Source organism: Quercus lobata, chromosome 4, assembly GCF_001633185.2.
Source record: "Quercus lobata isolate SW786 chromosome 4, ValleyOak3.0 Primary Assembly, whole genome shotgun sequence".
Taxonomy (NCBI): domain Eukaryota; kingdom Viridiplantae; phylum Streptophyta; class Magnoliopsida; order Fagales; family Fagaceae; genus Quercus; species Quercus lobata.
Window position 1 is genome coordinate 60,996,464 of NC_044907.1, and position 23,837 is coordinate 61,020,300.

A 23,837-nucleotide genomic window follows, 5' to 3' on the forward strand; every position below is an offset into this window, starting at 1 on the left:
ACCTAAACCTCACCACTCCTAGTGTTGGAAAAACATCATCTAACAAGAAAACCACAAACTAAGAGAGGGGAAATGGTGGGTTGGAAATGGTTATGGTATTCCACTCAACCACAAAAATTGGTTTCATTACCCTTCTTTGAACTTGAACCACCCAAGCCTTACTACTGGTAAAGTGGGAGACTTAATTGATCAACATACCAATACCTAGAAAACAGATCTGATTAGATCCTTATACCCATTCCCCCAAGCCTCTACAATCTTGCAAATTCCTATTTCCAAAATAAGATCAGTTCAAGATAAAATGCTATAGAAATACTCAAAGAATAGGGATTATCAGGTCAAAAAGGAATTTGAATTTCTGGTGAAGGAACATTCAACCCTTGCTAGGCAAGCTCAAACTCAGGAAGGGGTGTGGAACTTAATTTGGAGAGTTAAGGTCCCTCTAAAAATCAACAATTTTATGTGGAAACTCATACATGATAGCCTACCCACTTTACTTATCCTAAAAAACAAAGGCATCTCAACCTCTAGTATATGCCCTCTATGCAATGAAGAAGATGAATATACAACCCACCTTTTCTTGCTTTGTCCCTTTACTAGAGCTTGCTGGCATAGCTCCACCCTAGCCATTCATTCCTCAGATTTTATTGACATATTTGTTCAACATTGGTTAACTTTGCTCTTGTCTAAATACAAAGTAAGATGGACAGATTCAATAGTGTCTTGCAAGCCATCTTCACGACTCTATGGACCATTTGGAACCATAGAAATAGGGTGATTCATCAAGGTATGGGTTCTTTTTTTGGACAGTACCTAGGCCCAAGTAGCAACAAGGATCCTAGGCCTTATACTTGTTGTTTGGTGGACTGGGTTTGGTTCACCGTAGCTATATTAGGCTAATTATGAATTAAGTTGTGCACAAAGCATGGATCCCACAACACATACATATTCATACATGCAAATATATACATATTATAAAGTAAATAGCTAAGGAACAATAAAGAAAAAACATTTAAGGACATTAGGGATCCTCAAAAAATAAAATGATATTTCATTATATTAAGTTTTAGTATATTGGGCCCTTCTTTTCACTGGGATGTGTTACTAGATTCAAATAAGTTTAAAAGTCACAAGCTTGGATAGCTTTCTATAGACTTCCAAGACTTGTGAGATTTGAATACAAGTGTATCCTCTAATGCCTATCTCAGGATCCTTCATAGTATTTTCCATTTTTCTATTTTCCTGAGATTTAAAGGAGTTTTTCAGAGTGTCTTTGTGCTCTAATTCCTTATTGCTGAATGGTTTTTGCTGATGACTTAATCCCCCTTTATCATACCTTCCTAGGATTTTTGATATACCATTGATTCCCTCTATTTACTGCCCTAGGTACTAGAACCAATGTTGTGTCAGCAACATTGGTGGCTGGTCCTTTATTTATTCTCACTATATTCTTCTTTTAAGGTTTCCCTCGAAAAAGTCCCCAATTGAATTTCCTCTTTGGGGGAGAGGGGGTCCTAGAGACTGACTTTTAATCTCTTTTTCCAAGGTTTCTAGAGAGACTTTTTAGAACCTCCATTTTGTTTACCTCATCCTTTGTCTTTTTTTCTCTAAATAGGCAAATTCCCCCTCTGTCAGGTTGAAAGATCCCCAGCCACCTTCCTTCATGGTTCATCTTGTTGCTCTTCCCAAGGTACCAGGCTTCCCTTCATAGGTGTTGGTTCCTAAGTCATCATCTGTTTCCAAAGCCTTTTTTTCTGAGCTGCAAGCAACTGATGGGACATGTCTTTCTTCGTTACTTGTGCCCATGAGCATGCTTCTTTGAGCTGTCTAACTCCTAACTGATTCTTTCCTACACTTCCCGAGGATCCCCTCCCTAGTTCTGTTAGCTTCTCAGTATCCTAGTCCAATCTCTTTTTGGGCTCCCTAGGGGTTTCTCTCACAGAGCCTAGGCCAAGCTTCCTTTGATTTTTTCTTCTTTCTCTAAGGCCCAAGGCTTACCCATTCATGAGCTTGTACTTTCTTTAACCCATTTTAAATGGGCCTTAGCTCACGGATTAGGCCTTTTCTATCCTTAAGGGCTCATTAGTTTTGGATTTAAATACTTGTAATATTTTGGATCTCAACAGAGGGAACTAACCCCAACCTTATGGATGTGATTCTAACTACCCAATCTTTATCTTGTAAGTACAAGGAAACCTTCATAGAACACCCACACAACAACAGACTCAATAGAAGCCCAAGGCCAAAGCACCAATTAGCAGTAGGGAAATGGCAATTGTTCATCAAAGTTGCAGGTGCTAGGGGCAGAAAACCTCATAAGAATGGCATTGCTTATGAAGCTGTCAATATCTAGGGAGATAGAATCTTTTATGGTGTAGTTAGTAGCAAAGCCAGAACCATAGGTGAGGCATTGCTAGAAGCTATGGTGGAAGCTGGAATCACAGCAAGAAATCATGGTTTTCAGCAAATTTTGTTTCTAAGTTATAGCAAGGAACTTCTTCAATCCTTTTAGAAGAAAAAGGCTCCAGATTGGCATGATAGTTCTAGAATGGCTGATCTAATTTTCCTAACTCAACGTGGTCTTTCCTTAAATATGATCTTCATTCCCCATTTGGTTGTAAAGGAGGTTTGGTCTGTGGCTAAATTGGCAACTCGTGTGCCAATGAACCAATGTTGGTTTAGTCCAATCCTTTTGTGACTTTTGGTTTTGTTTTTTATCTCCCTATGAATGGTATCAAAAAAAAGAGGAGATGAATTGCTTATGGCTATATGAAATTTTGGATGAAGAATATGTTGAATGAACATGTATAAAAGTTAATATAAGCTTGAGTACGCAATTATGAATTAAATAGAATCTTATAACTAACTTTTTTTTTTTAAAGGAAATTTTGACTAACTAGATTGCTTTAATTTTAAATAGGTATATTAAAATGATTAACATATTACATTTTATAAGTCGTAATAGTTGCACCCACAACTCTGGTCATAATCAAAGAGTAAGTTACTTATGTTTGGTATGCTTTATTATCATGAACCTCTCTTGAAAAATTTATGCTATTCTATTTCAAGTTATAACTCCTAGTAAGTTATGTTATTGTCTTGATAGCCAAGTCTTCAAATACAATAGTGTATTTATCATTGGCATTCGTCATGCATTTTGAAAAGTTAAAATGCTTGAAAAGCATGAACATCTAGAGATATCTCTTAGAATTTGTATTATGCTTTTGATTCATATGTTTGGTATCACTATTAATGATAAAGTAAATTTTATTTCCCAATTTTATGAGTTTCATCTTCTATAATATTAACATTATTATTTAGGAAAAATTGTTGTAATAACTTAAAATGAAGAAATTTTTGCAATCTATTGCAATGGAAATTTTGAACTAATACCTTATTGCAGTAATTTGATATTAATCATTTTACAATCTATTGCAATGACAAACACGAAATTGCAACAAATATATCATTGCAATAAGATGATATCAATTATTTCATAATATATCGCAATGATAAATTGAAGTAATTATCTATTACAATGAAGATATTATTGTAATAATTTAATTCGACTTATTTTGATCGAGCATTTGCAATCTATTGCAATAAGATTCGTGAAATAATAGCCTCTACTTATATGATATTGGAAACAATATATTATTTATTGCAACAATATATATATATATCATTGCATCAAAGTTATTAGTAAAATATTTATAGTTGATTGCAACAAAAGTTTTTTTGTTGCACAAACCTAATACCTCAATTTTTATTGTAATATTTGGTATCAACTATTGCAACAACTCTAATGTTATTGCAATGATTTTTTTTTCATTGCAATTAAAAAAAAAATTCTCGTAGTGTTTACATTTCATCTTTTAATTTTCTCAAAAAGAAAAATAAAAATTCAAGTTCCTTTCTTACCAATGGCTGTCAACATACCAGTGCAAATTTATGCCCAAGAACTTCTCAATGATAGGTTGAAATCTTTAAAGTCAAAAAAGTTTCCAAACTTCTACCAATCCACAAACACCACCAACTTTGCCTTTGATTTTGCTTCCTTTCATCAACCTTTGGCCAATGATGATGTAATTGGTTTTGTTGACATGTTGGAACATATGTCAACTAACAAACAACTCCCATCATTAACCATTTTTTCCCAAAAATACCCATCAAGGAATTCCTTGCTCCATGAGGCAGCAAGTTTTGGAAGTACTAAGATCACAAAATTCATTGTTGATCACTTCCCCTTCCTTCTTGCCAAGAAAAATATTCTAGGGGACAATGCAATTCACGTGGCCACAAAAAATAAACATCTAACAATTTTAGAAGTCCTCATTAATAGCTCTACTGTAGAGTTGCAAATGAGGAATAGTATAGGAAACACCGCTTTACATGAAGCTATGTTTTTTCCTATTTGTTATAAAGCCATCAATCTTTTATTTTGGGGAGATCCCAGTGTGGCATATATTTTGAATGAAGACAGAAAATCTCCATTGTGCCTAGCTACTCCCGGTAAGCAAATTTTTGGGCTTCTATTACTAGCGCCATATGGGAATCATGATCTTATTGGAAGGTCTCAACTTGAATTACCATTTTATGTTGCCATAAGGATGGAAAGATTAGGTATATTCCTAACTTTTATTTTATCAATTTTTTATTGTCATCTAAATTAATTCTTTTTAATCTTATAAACAATTGAGCATAATGTATATTTGGTAGGTTCAATAATAAATAAGTGCCATCTAAAATATTCCTAATTTGCATAAGTTTAGTGCAATAAAATAAAACATAATGCATTGCATGTTTTGTATCACATTTACTTTGTATTTTCCACTTGGTATTTTTTATTCTCAAAAAAAAAAAAAAAAACTTTGTATTGTCCACATTGATTGTAACAAACATATTGCATGTCATGCATGTTATAAATTAATATATTTTAGTTAATTCTTTCAAATGTCATTCATGTTTTAATTTTTTTTTTTTTTTTTGGTTAACTTAGATATATTAAAAGAGGTTTTTAGCAAGAACCCATTACTCTTCTACATAAGAGACCAAAAAGGGAAGAAACCTCTACATTTAGCAGTAGCCAATACTTACATTGAGGGAATTTAGTTCATGTTAACAAAATTCAGACAACAGGCCCTTTTATAGAGCCTAAAGGGTGACCTTCTTAGCCATATATCAAGCAAGAAGGGATACATTAAGGCCGTTGAAATATTTCTTGAATAGCAATGGCGCGATCAATCTAAATTATTGAATAGTTTAGGTCAAAATACATTGCATGTTGCGACAAAACATTGGCAAGACATGTTGGTGAAAAGTATATTGTCAAACCCAAGGTTTGAGAAGCTTCTAAATGAAAGTGATGAGAATGGACACATAGCTTTGCATTTGGCCTCTATCAATTTTCATTCAAATGTTATGTGTTCTCTTACATGGGATAGGAGAGTTAACTTCAGTTATCTAAATAAAGAAGGTTTGATAGCTTTGGACATCATTTGACAAAATGAATTGATAATGAGATAGGTATAAATGATCTTATCATTGATGATTGATCAAATAATTATTGCATCAACAATAATAAATTGCAATAACTTATAATTTTTTGTTGCAATAGAAGCTTTAATATATTAGGAAAATTGCTATAATAACTTAAAATGAAGAAATAGTAGCAATAAATTGATATCAATTATTTTTGTAGTCTATTGCAACGAAAATTTTGAACAAATACATTATTGTGACAAAGTTATCATTGCAATAATTTGATATTAATTATTTTACAGTCTATTGCAATGGCAAACATGAAACTACAACGAATATATCGTTGTAATAACCTAGTATCAATTATTTCATAATTTATTGCAATGACAAAATGAAGTAATTATCTATTACAATGAAGATATCATTGCAAAAATTTAATTTGACTTATTTTGTTTGATTATTTATAATCTATTGCAATAAGATTCGTGAAATAATAGCCTATATCTACAAGATATTTGAAACTTTAAATTGTTTATTGTTTATTGCAACAATATATATATGGCGTAAATGCACTTTTAGTCCATACATTTTGGCTTTTTTCCATTTTAGTCCCAACATTTTAGTTTTACCACTTTTAGTCCCTAAAAATTATTTATTAATTTTAACTAAATAAAAAACATTAAAAACAAACCATTTAAAAAAGAAATTAAATTAAAAAAAAAAATTCTTTACATTATGTTCTTCCCAGTCATCATGAAGAACATGTTCATGTTCTTCCTCAAATAATATGTTTGGTTGCCAAGGAAATTAAAAAAATCAAGAACATGCCAACATGGAACGCGTAAAATCAAAGGGCACAGATCTACAAAATACAAAGACCTTCAAAGATTCAAAACACAAAGAACACAAACCCAAACTCAGCCTTCAATCTCTAGCAAACCCAGAACATCACATGAAAAATCAAACCCTCCATACAAACATCAAACCCAGAAACAAACCCATAAATTTCAAACCCAAATTCGAGAAACCCGTAAACAAACCCAAAAATTTTAAACTCACCGATCTAATAGAGACTCACTGATCTGTGAGAGATTGGAGGTAAACCACTGCCAACCTCAGCCCCTCCACGGTCACTAATCAGTCCATCAAGCCACTGCAAGCCGGAGCAGAGCGAGTCATTCCAGGCCGAGTGCATGATGCGAGTCATGAAGGCTAACTCGGTGAGGAAGCTGAGCCTTGTGGGCCTCAGTTACAGTGGGTTTGTCGAGTACAGCATGGCGGCGAAGTTTAGGGAAGCGGTGGAGAGGGTGGTGCTATGCTGCGCTGGGATGTGCATGGAAGAGAAGGACCTAAGGAATGGTGTTTTTAGGGTTTTAGATTTGGAAGAGGCGGTTAGGATATTGGTGCCTCAAATGCCTAAGAAGCTCAAGGAGTTGATGAGCTACACTCTGTTCAAGCCTCCTCCTTTTAGATTCATGCCCTCTTGCTCTCTCAGACTTAGAGTATCACTCATATCTCATCCACCCATTCACACTCACATACAAAGATTGGAGGTAAAGAATTTTTTTTTTTTTTAATTTAATTTCTTTTTTAAATGATCTGTTTTTAATTTTTTTTATTTAGTTAAAATTAATAAATAATTTTTTTTAAATTTATAAGCTGACATGGCATTTTTAATAGTAAAATAAATTTTTTTATTATTATTTTAATAGTTCCATCTGCCTCCTAAGCAATTCCCGATAGTGGGCTAACAGAAAGGACCAAAATGGAATGCGTTAATTGATTTAGGGACTAAAAGTAGTAAAATTAAAATGTAGGAACTAAAATGGAAAAAATCCAAAATATAGAGACTAAAAGGGCATTTACGCCTATATATATCATTGTATCAAATTGTTATTAAAAAATATTTGGAGTTTATTGCAAAAAAAAATTTTGTTGCACAAAACTATTACCTCAAATTTTATTGCAATACCTTGTATCAACTATTGCAATGACTCTAATGTATTGCAATGATTTTTTAATTGCAATAAACATTTTTTCTTGTGGTGTTTACATTTCATTTTTTGATTTTCTCAACAAAAAAAAATCAAGTTCCTTTTTTATTAATGGCTATGGACATACTAGTGCAAATTTATGCCCAAGACATTCTCAATGAAAGGTTGGAAGCTTTAAAGTTAAAAAAGTTTCCAAACCCCCACCAATCCACGAACACTGCCCTCCTTGACTTTGATTTTGCTTCCTTTCAGCAACCATTAGCCAATGATGATGTAATTGGTTTTGTTGACATGTTGGAACACATGTCAACCAACAAACAACTCTCATTATCAAACATTTTTTCTCAAAAGAGCCCATCTGGGAATTTCTTGCTCCATGAGACAAGTTTTGGAAGCACTAAGATCGCAAAATTCATCATTGATCACTTCCCCTTCCTTTTTACCAAGGAAAACATCCTAGGGGACAGTGCAATTGACGTGGCCACAAAAAGTAAACATCTAAAAGTTTTAAAGGTCCTCATTAATAGCTCTACTATAGAGTTGAAAATGAGAAATAGCATAGGAAACATTGTTTTACATGAATCTATGTTTTCTTTCCTCTTTATTATGAAGCCATCAATCTTTTGTTCTGGGGAGATCCAAACGTGGCATATATTTTAAATGAAGACGGGAAATCTCCATTGTCTAGCTACTTCCAATAAGCAAATTGTTGAGCTTTTATTACTAGTGTCATATGGAAATCGTGGTCTCATTGGAAGGTCTTGACTTGAATGATCATTTTATGTTTCCATAAAGATGAAAAGATTAGGTATATTCCTTGATTTTATTTTATCAAATTTTTTATTGTCACCCTATTTAATTCTTTTTAATCTTATAAACAATTGAGCATAATGTATATTTGGTAGGTTCAGTAATAAATAGGCGTCATCTAAAATTATTCCTAATTTGCGTAAGTTTTGTGCAATAAAGTAAAACATAATGCCTGCCTACACCAAAAACTGATTGATGTCTTGGTTTGATGATAAAGAGCTATCATAAGAAGTGGACGCTATAGGTTGAAACTCTCTAAAAAATAATAAAAATAAATAAAACATTATTACTAGCATCATATGGAAATCGTGGTCTCATTGGAAGGTCTCGACTTGAATGATCATTTTATGTTTCCATAAAGATGAAAAGATTAGGTATATTCCTTGATTTTATTTTATCAAATTTTTTATTGTCACCTTATTTAATTCTTTTTAATCTTATAAACAATTGAGCATAATGTATATTTGGTAGGTTCAATAATAAATAGGCGCCATCTAAAATTATTCCTAATTTGCGTAAGTTTTGTGCAATAAAATAAAACATAATGCCCGTCTACACCAAAAACAGATTGATGTCTTGGTTTGATGATAAAGAGCTATCATCAGAAGCAGACACCATAGGTTGAAACTCTCTTAAAAAAAAATAAAAAATAATAATGCATTTTATATTTAGACATAATCTTATAAACAATTTAATATTGCATAATCACATCAATGGTAACATTATTTGACATTTTTGGAAAAGTTGTTGAGTTAATTATTGAGTTATTGGTTGACTAATTTGCACATCTGTTCTATGAAGCATATTGCATATTATGTAATTTGTCTCCATACACTTAAGGGCATTCAAGGTCTTAATGGTCAATTTCATTTTCTTCGCATGTATGTTTGTTTGGAAAATGAAAGTATATTTTTCCCAAAGTTGTATGTCATAAGATTCAATGAAAAATAGTAATGCACTTGTTTTCCATTCAGTTAACTAAGATATTGATAAAAGTAGTTGATTTTAATCCATATTTGATTCACATGATATAGTAATTGTGGGTCTATATTTGGCATTGGTGTCATGTCACACTATCACCCTTTCAATTAGCTTCAAAAAGTAGTTGTTTTTAAATTGTAATGTGCAAAACATATATGAGAAATCATCTCCTTTGTTATGGTAACTAACATGTGACATTTTAGTTCGTGACAGATTATTTTTTTGGTTAACGATTATTCGGCTTAGGTGGAGGGTTGAAGAATTTGAAACCCGTATAGCCCAACCCAACCGAAGTTTACAGATTTTTTTCAAAATAATATTTTTTTTTATTTAGCCCTCACTGGTTTTTAATCAAAGTGATAAGGCTTCCCACATGTGTCTTCCTCTTATTGGTACAAAATCTATTCTTATCTTGATAAATTAAATTTTTTTTCATCATTCATCAGTTAGCTTGATGCATTAAGTGTTGTAATCCTTATGAATAATGAGTCTGAAAATTTGGTGATGGAACCACTCTTAACTGATTGTAGGAACCTCTTGAAGGAAATTCCAAATAAGTGTGTGATCCATTCTTACCATGAAGCCAATCAATGTGCAGATGCATTGGCTAAGCTAGGAGTGCAATCCTTATCTCATTTTGTTGTATTTTGTAACCCACCGCTTGTGGTGGTGACTTTGTTAGCTTATGATAAAGCTAATATACATTGTAATAGACTTATGAATTCTTAGTTTAATGTTAACTCATGGTTTACCCAAAAAAAAAAAAAAAAACTTACTGTCATTGACTTACTGAGACTTACAATACAATTACAATTCCACACCACTAACACCTTAGAGCATCCATAATGGTGGAGTCATAAATTTAGCAATTTGGATCCACAAAAAGCTACTTTATCTATTTTACCACCTCACTTTACAAAACACCCAACATTAGTAGTTTTATTTTAGCTTTCAACATAATAAAATAATAAAAAACAAACACCATAGCCACCTCCACAAACAACCACAACCACCATTCTATTTTATGTTGTTTGGTTTGGATTTTTAAGTTGATTGATTTTTCTTGGCAACCAAACAAGGGTCTAGGATTTGTGTTTCTTGCTTAATTTTTTTATTTGTGTATTTGTTGGATTAGCATTGGCGGACAAGGAGATAATCATTAATGGCACTAAATTGGATCAAATGGGGGAAAGCTCCTACAATCTTGATCAGCCCGGCAATGGTGGCAATTATGATGCCAGGGTTTCAGAGCTGAATAGGAAGACTGAGTCCTTGGAGGGTGAGAAGCTTTAGATGGTGAACTTGAATTCGAAAAGCAAGGAGTGAATCAAGAAATTGAGTTTGGAGATCGAAGAGCTTCGAAACGATAACGCATCAAAGAAGGAAAAGCTCAAAGAGATGGAGAAGGAGATCGAATGGTCTGGAGAGGAGCTAAAGACTTTGGAGTTGGTGGCCAAGAGAGCAGTGGAGCTTGAGACTGAGGTTTCGAGGATGCAACATGATTTCGTCGATGAGCAAAGGTGATGAGGCGAATAGGGAAGTGAGTGAATTGAAGAGGGCTTACTACAGTATCAGGAGAGAGAGAGAGAGAGAGAGAGAGAGATGAGTTGAAAGAAAGAAAAAAGAATAAAAAGAGGAGAAAAGAATTTAAAAAATATTAAAAGCAAGTAGCAACTTGCTACAGGTACTAGTACTTGTTTAGAGCACCATTATTGGTGGAGGGATATTGCTATAATGTTATTTTTGCCTCCTCGAACTACAAAATGTTGTGCTTCATTGGTGGTGCCATAGCCAAAAAAATTTGGCTACATGTTAAAGTAAACATGTACTAGTACACACAGCTAAACTTTGTCCTAATTTAAGCTATTCTTGACATTGCTAATGTTAAGTTCTACTTAAAAATACACATAAAACTTAAATTTGAGGATATCGAATTTTACACAGAACTTGATTTTGTTAAAATTGAGTTCCAAAACAGGGGCATTTTGCTAAATATTTTGAAAAGATGAATATTTTGCTACATAGGTTTAAAATTAAGGATATTTACCCATTTTTCCTCTAATTTGAGTTTTATATGTTTGGCTTTTGAGTAATGTTTTGACTTGTTTGTACTGCCAAGAATTTTGGCAATCTCTTGGAATTTGAATGAGCAATGCAATGAATATAATTTTTATACTACTTTTATAATTTATAGAGATGATAGATTGTAATTAAACCATATTTCTTTTATATACAGCTCCCACTAGTCCGAAACCTCTAATCCTATACATAGTGATTTTTTTTAGTAAACAGTAATACTTATTAGAACACACGAACATAAAAATAGTATATAGAGTTTTTTAAACAGAGTTATGATATATTACATAATCAAAGTACTATTACAAAATGGCCTAAATTTTGTAGTAGTAGCCTGAGGTTATAAGGATTAAAACTCTAACACACATAACTAATGTAGGATAAACATCTCTATTTTTTTTATACATAGTGATTAGTGTCACTATACCTATCCAATATATATATCATAATGACACCGAACATATTGAATTTGTATTGGACAATCTTTAATTTTTGGGACTGCTAGGCTGAGAAAGAAAGTTTTCTCAGGAAATGCATAAAGAAAATCTAGTTCAGTTGTAGGGCCTATTCGTTCAGCTTATTATTATTTTTCAATATATACCTGTAGTTTTTACATGATAAACAAAATAATATGATGAAAATAAGCTCATCTAAATGCAGACTTTAATTTCATCAATTTGTGTGCATGAGAAATTACACTTTATTCTCATAAATTTTAAGATTCTCTAAAGTTTCTAGAACGAGAGATGCTATGTCCATAACATTTTTACAACAAATCACAGATGGTTAGTTGTTATTGGTTCAAATTTGAAACTAACACTAAGATTACTTTTTTGCCCCAACAATAACAACCAGTAACAACCTGCCACTTAGGCTTTGTTGTAAAAATGTTGTGAAAATGTTGTAGACATATCATTTCTCTTCTAGGACATATTCTACCAGGTAAAATTCGTTTAATTCCCACCTTCCTTTTAAAATAAAAGGCTAAGATTATGCCACTTCATCAAATCACAAACCTAAAAAATAATGCTTTCCAAAAAAAAAAAAAAAACTCAAACTCAATCACGGAAACCCAAAACTACTTCACTCTCCCTTCCTAATACCAGTCTCCGGTGATAACCCAAACTCACACCAAACATGAATCCACTAAAAACCCAACCCACGGGAATAGATCCATTGCACGTGGCCAAATTCAATCATACATACATACCATAATCCAAAAGGAAAACCAATAGGAAAGTCTTAATAGAAGTGACAATATATATTTAATTGCCATTGTTGTTATGTTATGACTTGTGTGAAACCTGTGGCTGGTTTTGTGATTGAAATTAAAGATACATTCTTTTCCTTTTCTTGATAACCTATGGATGATCTTTTGATTTTTAGAATATTGACTGTAATGTAAGACATTTGGGAAAGATAAGAATACCCAAATCGGATCTGGGTTGGTGGTGGAGTATAATTGGAGTGTGGTGGTAGGACCAATGAAGTCAATATCATATCGGCTCTGGTTGTACAAACAATACTAGTACTCCTTCAATATGTTTTTAAAAAAACACCGAGTTGCACCAACCTATACCGGCATGTATTGGGGTTTCGGCCAGTACAATAAAAAAAAAATTAAAAAAAAAATTGTTATTTAAGCTTATACATTGGTTAATGTACTTAAGCTAATATGTATAAAATATGTGGATTTCAAATTTTATCTTGATAAACATAAAATTTAATATATTCATACTTAAATAATATATATATATATATATATATATGTAGGGTGTTGGTATGAGCGCTCTTCCTATTGGACGAAAGGTCTCAAGCCCAACTGGCCCAATACAATGAATTTTTAGAGAGTGGGCCTAAGAACTAGGTGTTGGTCTAAACCACAATCACTATACATGGTTGGGTGTGGACGGACCAATAAGGAAATGGATTCAAGCTTGAAATGTTGTCCCTGAGCGTTTCGTCCGAGGAGCTTGATGTTCTTCTTCTTTTACTTTCAATACTAGGTTCCCGTGGTTTTTCCAGACCATGCAGACTACTGCCGTTTTCTCCTTTTTCTCTCTTCCTGTTCCTTTCTCGCTATCCCTCATTCTTGGGGGGTCTCTCCCATTATATATTTCTTTCCAGCCGATCTTAACCCTCCATCTGTTGAGTGTGTAGGCCATTACTCGAGTGCTCGTCCCATCAGCCACCTTCCCAAACCCTCTGTGAGTTGCGGCAACTAAGGCCATACTGTTCAGGAGTCCTTTCATCATTAATGCAGCCAGGATGTTAGTTGGGCGCATTAAATGCGGAAGTGATAGCCTTTCCTTCAATTGCTCCTACGCCATACTCCCTTATGCGTCCTACTGTACTCGTCCTTTCTTCGGGGAACGCTTTGGGAGGCTGCCTTTAATGGCGTGTTGTTCTTTCCTACTGGAGTCTGGAATGCTGAGGACAGAATCATCCTCGGCAACATCTCTAGGTCATTTGGACTTTCGTCATGCGTCCTCGGGCATTTCTATCCTCGGCGCGAGCCTTGGGCCCAGCACAAAATGGGTCGGGGTCGCCAAGTTCTCTGGCCCCACAATAGCCCCTCAAAATCTTGCTGTCCGGATCCTCGGACGGAAAGAAGGGTTTTGGTAACATCAGGCTTCTATCATGGCTTGTCAAGTCCTGTCCTTCATTAATGCTAGAGTCTTTTCATATGCCCGAGACACGTTCCTAGCGCCTTGGTATATGAAGTGTGTCTTCAATGAATGCTGGCGGCTCCGTGCTCCCCACATTCAATGGTGCGATGGTGATTTTGATGGTTGAGATTTCCACACCTTTATGGGCGGGAAAACCCGCACAGTTATTTTTAATGGTAGGTATAAATTCCCATTTGAATGGACTTATCTCTTTACCTTTGCACTTAAGAATTCTTGCGCATATATCCTGAGTTCAGTTAACTTCCAGCCAAACTCAAGTTTCTTTCCAGCATAAAGAGCCTCTCCGAAGAGCTTTTCCTCATTTCTGTAAGTTTTCTTTGCTCTTCAACTTGTGCTTTCCCTCTTCTAAGTTTATCTTTCTTTTGCTCCTTTCTTTCTTTCGTCATCCCCTGGGTCTCTTTGGCAATTTCTAGAGATGGGTAAATTAAAAAAGTTGGTTGAGGCCGAAGAGGCGATGGAAAAATTCATCGTCGATTATAGGATACCCCCCAATGTGGGTTTGAGATACTGTGAGGAAAGGGAATGGCACTTTAGGAGAAAGACGGGTGAGGTGGTGATTCTCGTACTTGCCTTTATAGAGAAGGGCATGAGAATCCCCATGGGGCCAGTAATGAGGGATTACCTTAGGCACTTCCGATTAACCCCCACCCAATGTGCTGCTAAAGTGTTTAGGATCTTGGGTTGTGTGGATGCCTTAAATGAGAAAATGGGGCTAAGGTTAACCCACCACAACGTGAACTGGTGCTACAACCTCCAACTCCTTAAAGGCAAGTCCTACTATTTGAAGACAAGGGACAATAAGGGTCGGCTTATTCAGTGCCTCCTTGAGTCCAACAAAAGGCTAAATAAGGACTTCCTCATCGTGTCTGGGGAGTGGCATGATGGCCTTCCTTGCCCCACGGTGGAGGGGGACCAGGTGGGGTATCTAGAGTGGGAGAGGGATGATCCCCCCCTTTTTTTTTTGCCATCACGTTTTGCACGGTTTGGTTATTGATATGAACATGCCTTCTTTTTGCAGATCCGCACGCTTTTCAGCAGCACTTCCACCTGATCAACAAGGAAGATTTGGAAACAATTCTTAGGGCGGCAGTTTTTGTAAACGAGGCGGACAATCAAGTCAGGGCCGCTCACAAGATCTTGGGGTACGATCTTATCCAGAGGTCATTTGCCAATCTGAAGTACGTGATCAGAGCAAACTATCCCTGGCTTCAAAGAATCACTATAGTTGAGCACGAGTTTTTGATTCCTGGAGGGTCTCCTGTCCCGAAGGGCATCTCGCTGGCCGGCTCTTCTTCAGCCCACCAAGCGGCGGAAGCCGAGAGTGATTCGGATTTGCCCAAAGAAGGATTTGGTGCATTTGACCAAGCTAGTTCTTCTGGGGATCCCGTTGGTGACTTAGGTGACCTCGACCTTTCCGAGGCGGATTTCTTGTTAGCGGGGACATCCTCTCAGGCGAGATAAGTCTTAAAAGGAAACCCCAGACAAGCCTACTCGACCTAATTGAGGGCCAACCGGGGAAGGAGGCACCAGGAAAGTCGCAATCCAAACCTCCATCTCCTCTGCCACAGCCTCAACCTGTTCAAACCAGGTCTTCCCCTGCTTATTCGCAAACACCGTCTCCCTGGCCCAAACACCTTGCTTCCCCCCAATCATCTTTACCTCCTCAGCTAGAACCCATCGACTTAAACAGGAAGAGGAGTTCTAAGGGCAAAAAGCCGATGGATGAGGGGAAGTCTCACATGCCTCAAGAGAAGGGCAAAGCCCCACGGGCTCAAAAGCAGCTAAAGATTGGGCCTCAAGGCCAAGGCAAGGAGATCGATGCTCAATCTACGCCCGAGGCTTGGCTTCTGGCCCCAATGCTCCACGGGGAACCGTTGATGGAAGATGCCTCTCTGAGGGACTTTCGAGGCAGCGAAGGCGCTTATATGGCTGACGCTTTGGAGAGGTCCCTGCTCCTTCCCGCTGACATGAAGGAGTTAAAGAATATGAGGAGGCAGGAGGTCTTCCTCAGCATGAAGAGGTACCTGGCAATGGTAAGGCTTCTGATACTTGTGACTCCGTCAATTTTTTGCTCCTTAATTTCCATTCATGGTGTGTTTGCTCCGATTGGCAGGCCGTCCAGGCCACTTATAAGCTGGAGGATGACTCTAAGGAGCAGAGCAGGTCCTTGGAGACCGAACGTAATAAGCGCCTGGATGCTACTCATACCATTAAGAAATCCGAGGACGACCTCGCCAAGGCCAGGGAGGATCTGAAGGAGATGACCAGGCAGAGGGACAGCGCTGAAACAGGCCTATCTGGTGCCCAAAAGCAGGCCGAGGCCCAGACGGAGCGCTTACTTGAAGCTGAGGATTAGCTGGGGATTGCTAAGGAGCAGATTGTTGATCTCAAAAAGAGGCTAATTAAGGTGGATCAAGCCAGAAAGGTTGCGTAATGGGCTAGGGACGAAGCTCTAAGGGCCAAGACGGAGGCTGAGTTTGCCAGGACGGAGGTCGAGACCTCCAGGGACAAAGTCGAGGAGGAGGCCTATGACTCGAGGGTGGCTGACACCCAGGCCATCCTCAAGGCCCAAATCCTTGGGGTGTGTCAGCTTTATTGCTCCCAGGTCTGGAATGAAGCCCTCAAACAAGTTAGGGTGGAGGCTTCCTCCGATCTGTAGAAGGTGGAGAAGGTATACTATCCTCTGGCCATCCATGAGATGAATCCTTAGACGGCGAGAGCTCCCGAGGAGACTGAGGATGCTTAGCTTGAGGCTGCTTTGATCGCGTCCACCACTAACGAGCCAGCCGAGGGGAGCGAGCTCCCTAAGGTGATTGACGCAAGTGGGAGCTTCAACCCCGAAGCGCCCCAGGAGGCTGTTAGATCTACAGTTGGCGCTCCAGGTTCTCATGTCGAGGAGCCACCTCTCTTGGTTCAGCCCCCTCAGTCCATTTCCCCTGCTGATGTCACTCTTGGCCCCGAGGCCAATCTTATTCAGCTTTCCAAGGAAGGGACCAAAACGAAGTCAAAGAAGTAGGGGTTCCAGCCAACCTTTGTATTGGTTCTCTTTTTAGTTTAGCTTTTAGTTAGTTTGTTTCTGTTTTAAGAGTTTTGGGATTCGTTTGTAACTGAATTTTTCGACTATATATATGAAACTCCTTTCCTCATTTCCCTTTTGAATTATGTGTTCGTTGCCTTTACCGATATTACTATTACTACAAATCTTGTGGCTTGTGAATTAATTATCCTAACGGGTGTGAATGGTTGTGTACATAATATGTTTGACGTTAAATCCCTCAATATTGTCTTACCGGTATCAAGGGGACGCTTAGTTTGCGTCCACCCATATTTTTAGGGGGTTAAGTATGTAATCCGAGGTGCCGAGCATGCGCTTAGTTTGTATCCACAGCTTTTACAAATCTTGAAGTAACTAGTTTCCTCATAGGCTTGAGTCCGAGGACCATGCAAGGCCTTGGTTCTGTCCAGCACTTAGATTTTCTTTGGAGTGACTAGTTTCCCCATAAGCTTGAGTCCGAGGACCATGCAAGGCCTTGGTTCCGTCTAGCATTTAGATTTTCTTTAGAGTGACTAGTTTCCCCATAGGCTTGAGTCCGAGAACCATGCAAGGCCTTGGTTCTGTCTAGCACTTAGATTTTCTTTGGAGTGACTATTTTCTCCATAGGCTTGAGTCCGAGGACCATCCAAGGCCTTGGTTCTATCTAGCACTTAGATTTTCCTTGGAATGACTAGTTTCCCCATATGCTTGAGCCCGAGGACCATGCAAGGCCTTGGTTCTGTCTAGCACTTAGATTTTCTTTGGAGTGACTAGTTTCCCCATAGGCTTGAGTCCGAGGACCATGCAAGACCTTGGTTCTGTCTGGCACTTAGATTTTCTTTGGAGTGACTAGTTTCTCCATAAGTTTGAGTTCGAGGACCATGCAAGGCCTTGGTTCTATCTAGCACTTAGATTATTACCAGAATACGAGACGTGTAATCAAGATGGATTCAAAATCTGAACTAGACAAACACATTTATTAATAGTAATACCTTCTCAGTTTATTTACATTCCATGGATGAGGTACAGTTTTTTCATCTAAGTCTTCTAAGTAGTACGCTCCTATCCCCGCGACTGAAGTAATCCGGTATGGTCCTTCCCAGTTGGGTCCAAGCTTTCCACATGATAGGTTTTTGGCAGCACCCATAACTTTCCTCAGCACCAAGTCCCCTGGTGCCAACGGTCTAAGTTTCACGTTGGCATCATATCCCTGTTTGAGCTTCTGATGGTAATAGGCCAATCAGACCATTGCCTTTTCTCTTCGTTCGTCGATCAGATCTACTTTCTTCCCCAGTAGTTCGTCGTTACTATCCGAGGTGAATGAACTCGTCCTCCGAATTGGGAAGTTTGCCTCTATGGGGATAACAGCCTCGCGTCTATAGGTCATGGCAAAAGGCGTTTCCCCTGTCGACCGTCGTGGTGTAGTCCAATAGGTCCATAGGATGTGTAGCAGCTCTTCCACCCATCTTCCTTTGGCATCATCCAGTCTCTTCTTAAGTCCGTTGACAATGACCTTGTTGACAGCGTCAGCTTGCCCATTTCCCAGAGGATAGGCGGGGATTGAGTACCTGTTAGTGATCCCCAACTCACAACAGTATCTTCTAAAGGCCTTGCTGTCAAATTGTAGTCCATTGTCTGAGATGAGGGTACGAAGGACTCCAAATCGTGTGACAATGTTTCTCCAGATGAACTTCTTAGCATCCACATCTCTGATGTTGGCAAGAGGCTCAGCTTCGACCCACTTGGTGAAGTAATCTATGCCGACCAGTAGGTATCTCTTATTTTCTGCTGCCTTTGGGAAGGGTCCTACGATATCCAAGCCCCACTGGGCGAAGGGCCACAGACTGGATAGAGGGTTGAGGGCTCCGCCAGGTTGATGAATATTCGGGGCGAACCTTTGGCACTGTTCGCACTTTTTAACATACTTTAGGGCTTCTTTTTGCATCCCCGGCCACCAATATCCCTGGGTAATGGCTCGGTGCGACAGAGATCTTCCTCTTGTGTGACTCCCGCAGATCCCTTCGTGCAGTTTTTCAAGCAGCAGTTTTGATGCCTCAGGGTGTACGCACAATAAGTATGGTCCGGAATATGAGCATTTGTACAATTTATGGTCCTCGGACAACTAGAACCGAGGAGTTTTTCTTCGTATTTTCTCCGCCTCCGACTTCTCCTCAGGCAGGATGTCATCTTTGAGGAACTTCACAATAGGATCTATCCAGCTAGGGCCCACTCTGACCTCATGAACATGGACCATGCCTATGACTACTTCATTCGCTCTATCCAGGTGCTCAACGAGAATAATTCAAGGCAGATCCTCTGCCGAGGAGGTAGCAAGCATGGCCAGCGAATCTGTATGAGTGTTTCCACTTCTGGGGACATGCGACAAGTTGAAAAAGTCGAAACCCAGCTGTAAGCATTTAACCCGGCTTAAACCCTTGCATCCTTGCATCTCTAGCCTTTAATTCTCCCTTTACCTGGCCTATTACCAACCTTGAGTCCGAGAACATCTCCACTGCCTTTCCTCCCATTTTCTGTACCATGGCAATTTCTTGTAGCAGGGCCTCATACTCGGCTTCATTGTTTGTGGCTGAGAACCCAAGTCTCAGGGACTTCTCTATAATAGCTTCCTCGAGGGATATTAAGACTAGCCCCACTCCAGATCCTCTCTAATTTACTGCGCCATCGATGTACACCTTCTAGCATGGGGGTCTTGGTGTAGAGATCACTCCAACCGATTTTCCATTCATGTTCTGCCCCTCTGCCACTATTTCTATTGGGGGTTCAGCAAATTCGGCCACTAAGTCTGCCAGGACCTGACCCTTCATAGAGGTCCGAGGCATGTATTTGATGTCAAAAGCTCCCAAAATTGTGCTCCATATGGCAATCCTTCCAGTGTAGTCAACGGTTCGCAGTACAGACTTCAAGGGTAGTTGGGTTAGAACAACCACTGTATGGGCCTGGAAATAATGGGGAAGCTTTCGCGTGGCGTGGACCACAACCAGTATAGCTTTCTCCAGGGGTAGATACCTGACCTCGGCTTCTTGCAGCGTCTTACTCACGTAATAGACCGGCTTTTGGGTGCCATTGTCGTCCCGTATTAGCACCAAGCTCACAGCATGGGGGGTTACAGCAATGTATGCGTACAGGATTTCATCAGCCTCAGGGCTGGACATGATAGATGGCCAGGATAGGTTATCTTTGAGTTGCTGGAAAGCTACCACACAGTCCTCGGATCACTCAAACCCCTTCCATTTGTTGATCAAGAGATAGAACGGCCTACATCTATCCGCTAATCTTGAAATGAATCGATTGACAGCTGCGATCATCCCAGTAAGCTTTTGGACCTCCTTTACGTTTTGTGGCGGTTTCAGGTCGTTTATGGCCTTGATCTAGTCAGGGTTAACCTCGATTCCCCTATGGGTAACCATGTAACCCAAAAACTTACCTGACCCCACACCAAATGAGCACTTGGAAGCATTCAGGCGCAGCTTATGTTTCCTTAAGACGCTAAAGGTGCTGCCAAGGTCCCTTAAATGCTCGGACACCACTTTACTCTTCGCCACCATGTCATCGACGTAAATTTCGATGTTCCTACCCAGCTGTGGTTCGAATATTTTTGTCATCATCCTTTGATAAGTTGATCCCGCATTCTTCAGGCCAAATGGCATTACCTTGTAGTGGTAATTTCCAATCGGTGTTATGAAGGCTGTTTTCTCCTAATCCCCCAACGCCAGTGGTATTTGGCGGTAACCTTGAAAGGCGTCAAAGAAGCTCATCCGAGGATGGCCTGCTGTTGTGTCCAATAGCTGGTCTATCCGAGGCATTAGGAACGGGTCCTTAGGGCACGCCTTATTTAGGTATGTGAAGTCCACGCAGACCTGCCATTTCCCACTTTTCTTTTTGACCACCACCGTGTTGGCCAGCCATTCGGGGTAAAAGACTTCTTTGATAGCCCTAGCACGTTTAAGCTTCGCCACTTTGTCTCTAATCGCGTCGGCATGCTCTTTTAATGGGCGACGGGGTGGTTGCTTCTTGGGAATGATGGCCGGGTTGACATTGAGGTGATGGCAGATGAAGGTTGGGTCGATCCCAAGGGCGTCACAGGCATCCCATGCAAATACGTCAATATTTCTTTTAAGGAACTCAACCAGCTTCTCTTTCTCCTAGAGAGGCAGCCAAGCCCCTACTCGAAAGAACTTCTCCTGGTCGTCGCTAATGACCTCCTCTTCCAGGTTTTCGCATTTCACCTCCCTAGCAGTTATGTTAGGGGGCAAAACCGGGGTCTTTAGTTGCTATAAATTTTCTTCGGCGGAGGCCAAGGACTCCGCGTCGAGCTGATGTGAGATGACTGCTACCACGCATTGCCTCGCTGTGGGTTGGCAACCATGGATTTCCAGGACTTGTTTTCCTGACGGGACCTTCACCTTTTGGTGCAACGAGGAAGTAACAACCCGTAGGGTATGGAGCCAAGGCCTACCGACAATAGCTGTATAGGGAGAGTAGGTGTCCACCACGATGAAGTTCACCTCCACTATTTTCGGGCCGATCCGGATGGGCAGCCTAATCATGCCCATTGGAGTGATAAGCTTCCTGTCGAAGCTCATCAGAGGGGAGTTGTAAGGCATCAAGTCCTCCGGCTTTAACCTCAACCCCTTATATAGGTCAAGGTACATAACCTCAGCCGCACTGCCGCCATCCACCATTACTCTTTTCACATCGTAGTCCCCGATTTGGAGGGTGATTAGCAGTGCATCGTCATGGGGTTGGATGGTCCCGATCTTATCTTCCTCTGAAAAGCTCAAAATGGGACAAAAGCTCATCCTGGCCCTCTTCAGCCCTGGTTGGGACTCCTTGGCGGGCAGTTGAGCCATCAATAACACTCGTGCAAGGCGCATGCCCGTTCTCCCTGGCACGACCACGATTACGCTGATCGTTCCCGCAGGTGGCCTTAGGGCAGCATCCCTTCTGGCCTCTTGATGGCTTTGATGACCACTGGAATGATGCAGAAGGTGTTTCAGCTTCCCTTCCTGGACCAGTTGGTCTAGGTGGTTCCAGAGGTTCTTGCAGTTCTCTATAGTGTGGCCATGGTCTTGGTGGTATTGGCAATAAAGGTTCTGATCGCGCTTCGAGGGTTCTCCCGCCATCTTATTCGGCCACCAAAAGTATAACTTGTTCTTGATTTTCTCCAAAACCCGATGCACTGGTTCTCGGAATACGGCATTAACAGTCCGTGCATTGGTTGTTCCGAGTTGCCCTACAAAGTCCCTCTTCGGGCGGTTGCTGCTGTATCTGTCCAACCTGAAATCCCTCCTCTCCTGAAGGATAACCTTCTCTTTTCCTCTTCCCTATAACTGATCTTCCTCCACTCGCTTGTACTTGTCAATCCGATCCATCAGTTAACGTATACTGGTGGCGGGCTTGCCAGTCAGAGACTTCCGTAGGCCGTGATCGGCTGGGAGACTGTTTTTAAAAGTGATAATGGCGACGTCGTCAAAGTTGTCTTCCATTTCATTGTACGTCTCCCAATATCTATCCGAGTAAGCCTTTAAGGTTTCTCCGTCATGCATGTATAACGACAACAAAGCGCTCAAAGGCCGAGGGGCTCTGCGGTTCGTTATGAAGCGGGAGCCAAAAGCTTGGGTCAGCTGCCTATACGAGTCGATGGAGTTTGTCTTCAAACCATTAAACCACCTCATCGCCACTGGTCCAAAGCTAAACAAGAAGACCTTGCACATCAGCGCCTTGTTCCTAGAATGGACAGTCATCCTTTGGTTGAACTGGCTCACATGCTCTTCCGGGTCTGTTCTACCGTTGTAAATGGCGAAGGTTGGCTGCTGGAACAGTCGAGGGAGTATGGCCCCTTCTATGTGGTGCATGAAAGGCGACTTGGAGAGTTGATCCAGTGCCTTGTTCATGGCGTCATTTCCCAAGCCCCTAGGAGATGGGCTTCTGCACCTACACCTCCGGCAGTGTTCTTCTTCGTGGGAGAAGGTCTCGCTTGGGGGAGTCCTCGATCTTCGTCTATAGTCGTCGTCATTTTCATCATCGGAGGGTGCGTCAAGTCTGGAACGAGATTGCCTTTGCTGTGCATGATACAGCTTTCTTTTCAAATCGTCTATCTCTCACTGCATGGACTACCTACTATTCTATTTCTGAGACATATGGCTCCTGACTTCCTCTTGTTGCGGGGCTCGGCTGTTATTTCGTCTCTGAAGCATATAGCTGCCCGCGCGAGAGTGGCTCCTGCTAGTTTGGGTGGTGTTTACGCTTCCCTCTCGAAACCTTCCATTCTCTTCGTTTCGGTCGCGCTCAGGGTTGGGGAAGTTACCCTATTGTTGGGATTTTACTGGTTCGAGCTGATGGGAACCTGCTTGATGAGTGCCTGACCCTACCATGCCAGATTGTTGTCCTTACTAACACACAAGTTCTTCCTACAGACGGCGCCAATTGAAGGGTGTTGGTATGAGCGCTTTTCCTATTGGACGAAAGGTCTCAAGCCCAACTGGCCCAATACAATGAATTTTTAGGTGTTGGTCTAAACCACAATCACTATACATGGTTGGGTGTGGACGGACCAATGAGGAAATGGGTTCAAGCCTGAAATGTTGTCCCTGAGCGTTTCGTCCGAGGAGCTTGATGTTCTTCTTCTTTTACTTTCAATACTAGGTTCCCGTGGTTTTTCCAAACCATGCAGACTGTTGCCGTTTTCTCCTTTTTCTCTCTTCCTGTTCCTTTCTCGCGATCCCTCATTCTTGGGGGGTCTTTCACATT

At 39.8% G+C, this 23,837-nt stretch overlaps 2 protein-coding genes across 2 annotated transcripts; both read right to left on the bottom strand.

Moving 5' to 3' along the window:
- Positions 1 to 21,358: 21,358 nt before the first annotated feature.
- LOC115985524 lies at positions 21,359 to 22,210 on the bottom strand. The gene has a single exon (XM_031108464.1). The coding sequence runs from the start codon at positions 22,208 to 22,210 to the stop codon at positions 21,359 to 21,361; it is 852 nt and encodes a 283-aa protein (XP_030964324.1).
- Positions 22,211 to 22,462: 252 nt separating this feature from the next.
- Positions 22,463 to 22,981, bottom strand: LOC115985526. The gene has a single exon (XM_031108465.1). It carries the CDS (start codon positions 22,979 to 22,981, stop codon positions 22,463 to 22,465), a length of 519 nt encoding a protein of 172 aa, XP_030964325.1.
- Between the last annotated feature and the right edge of the window lie 856 nt (positions 22,982 to 23,837).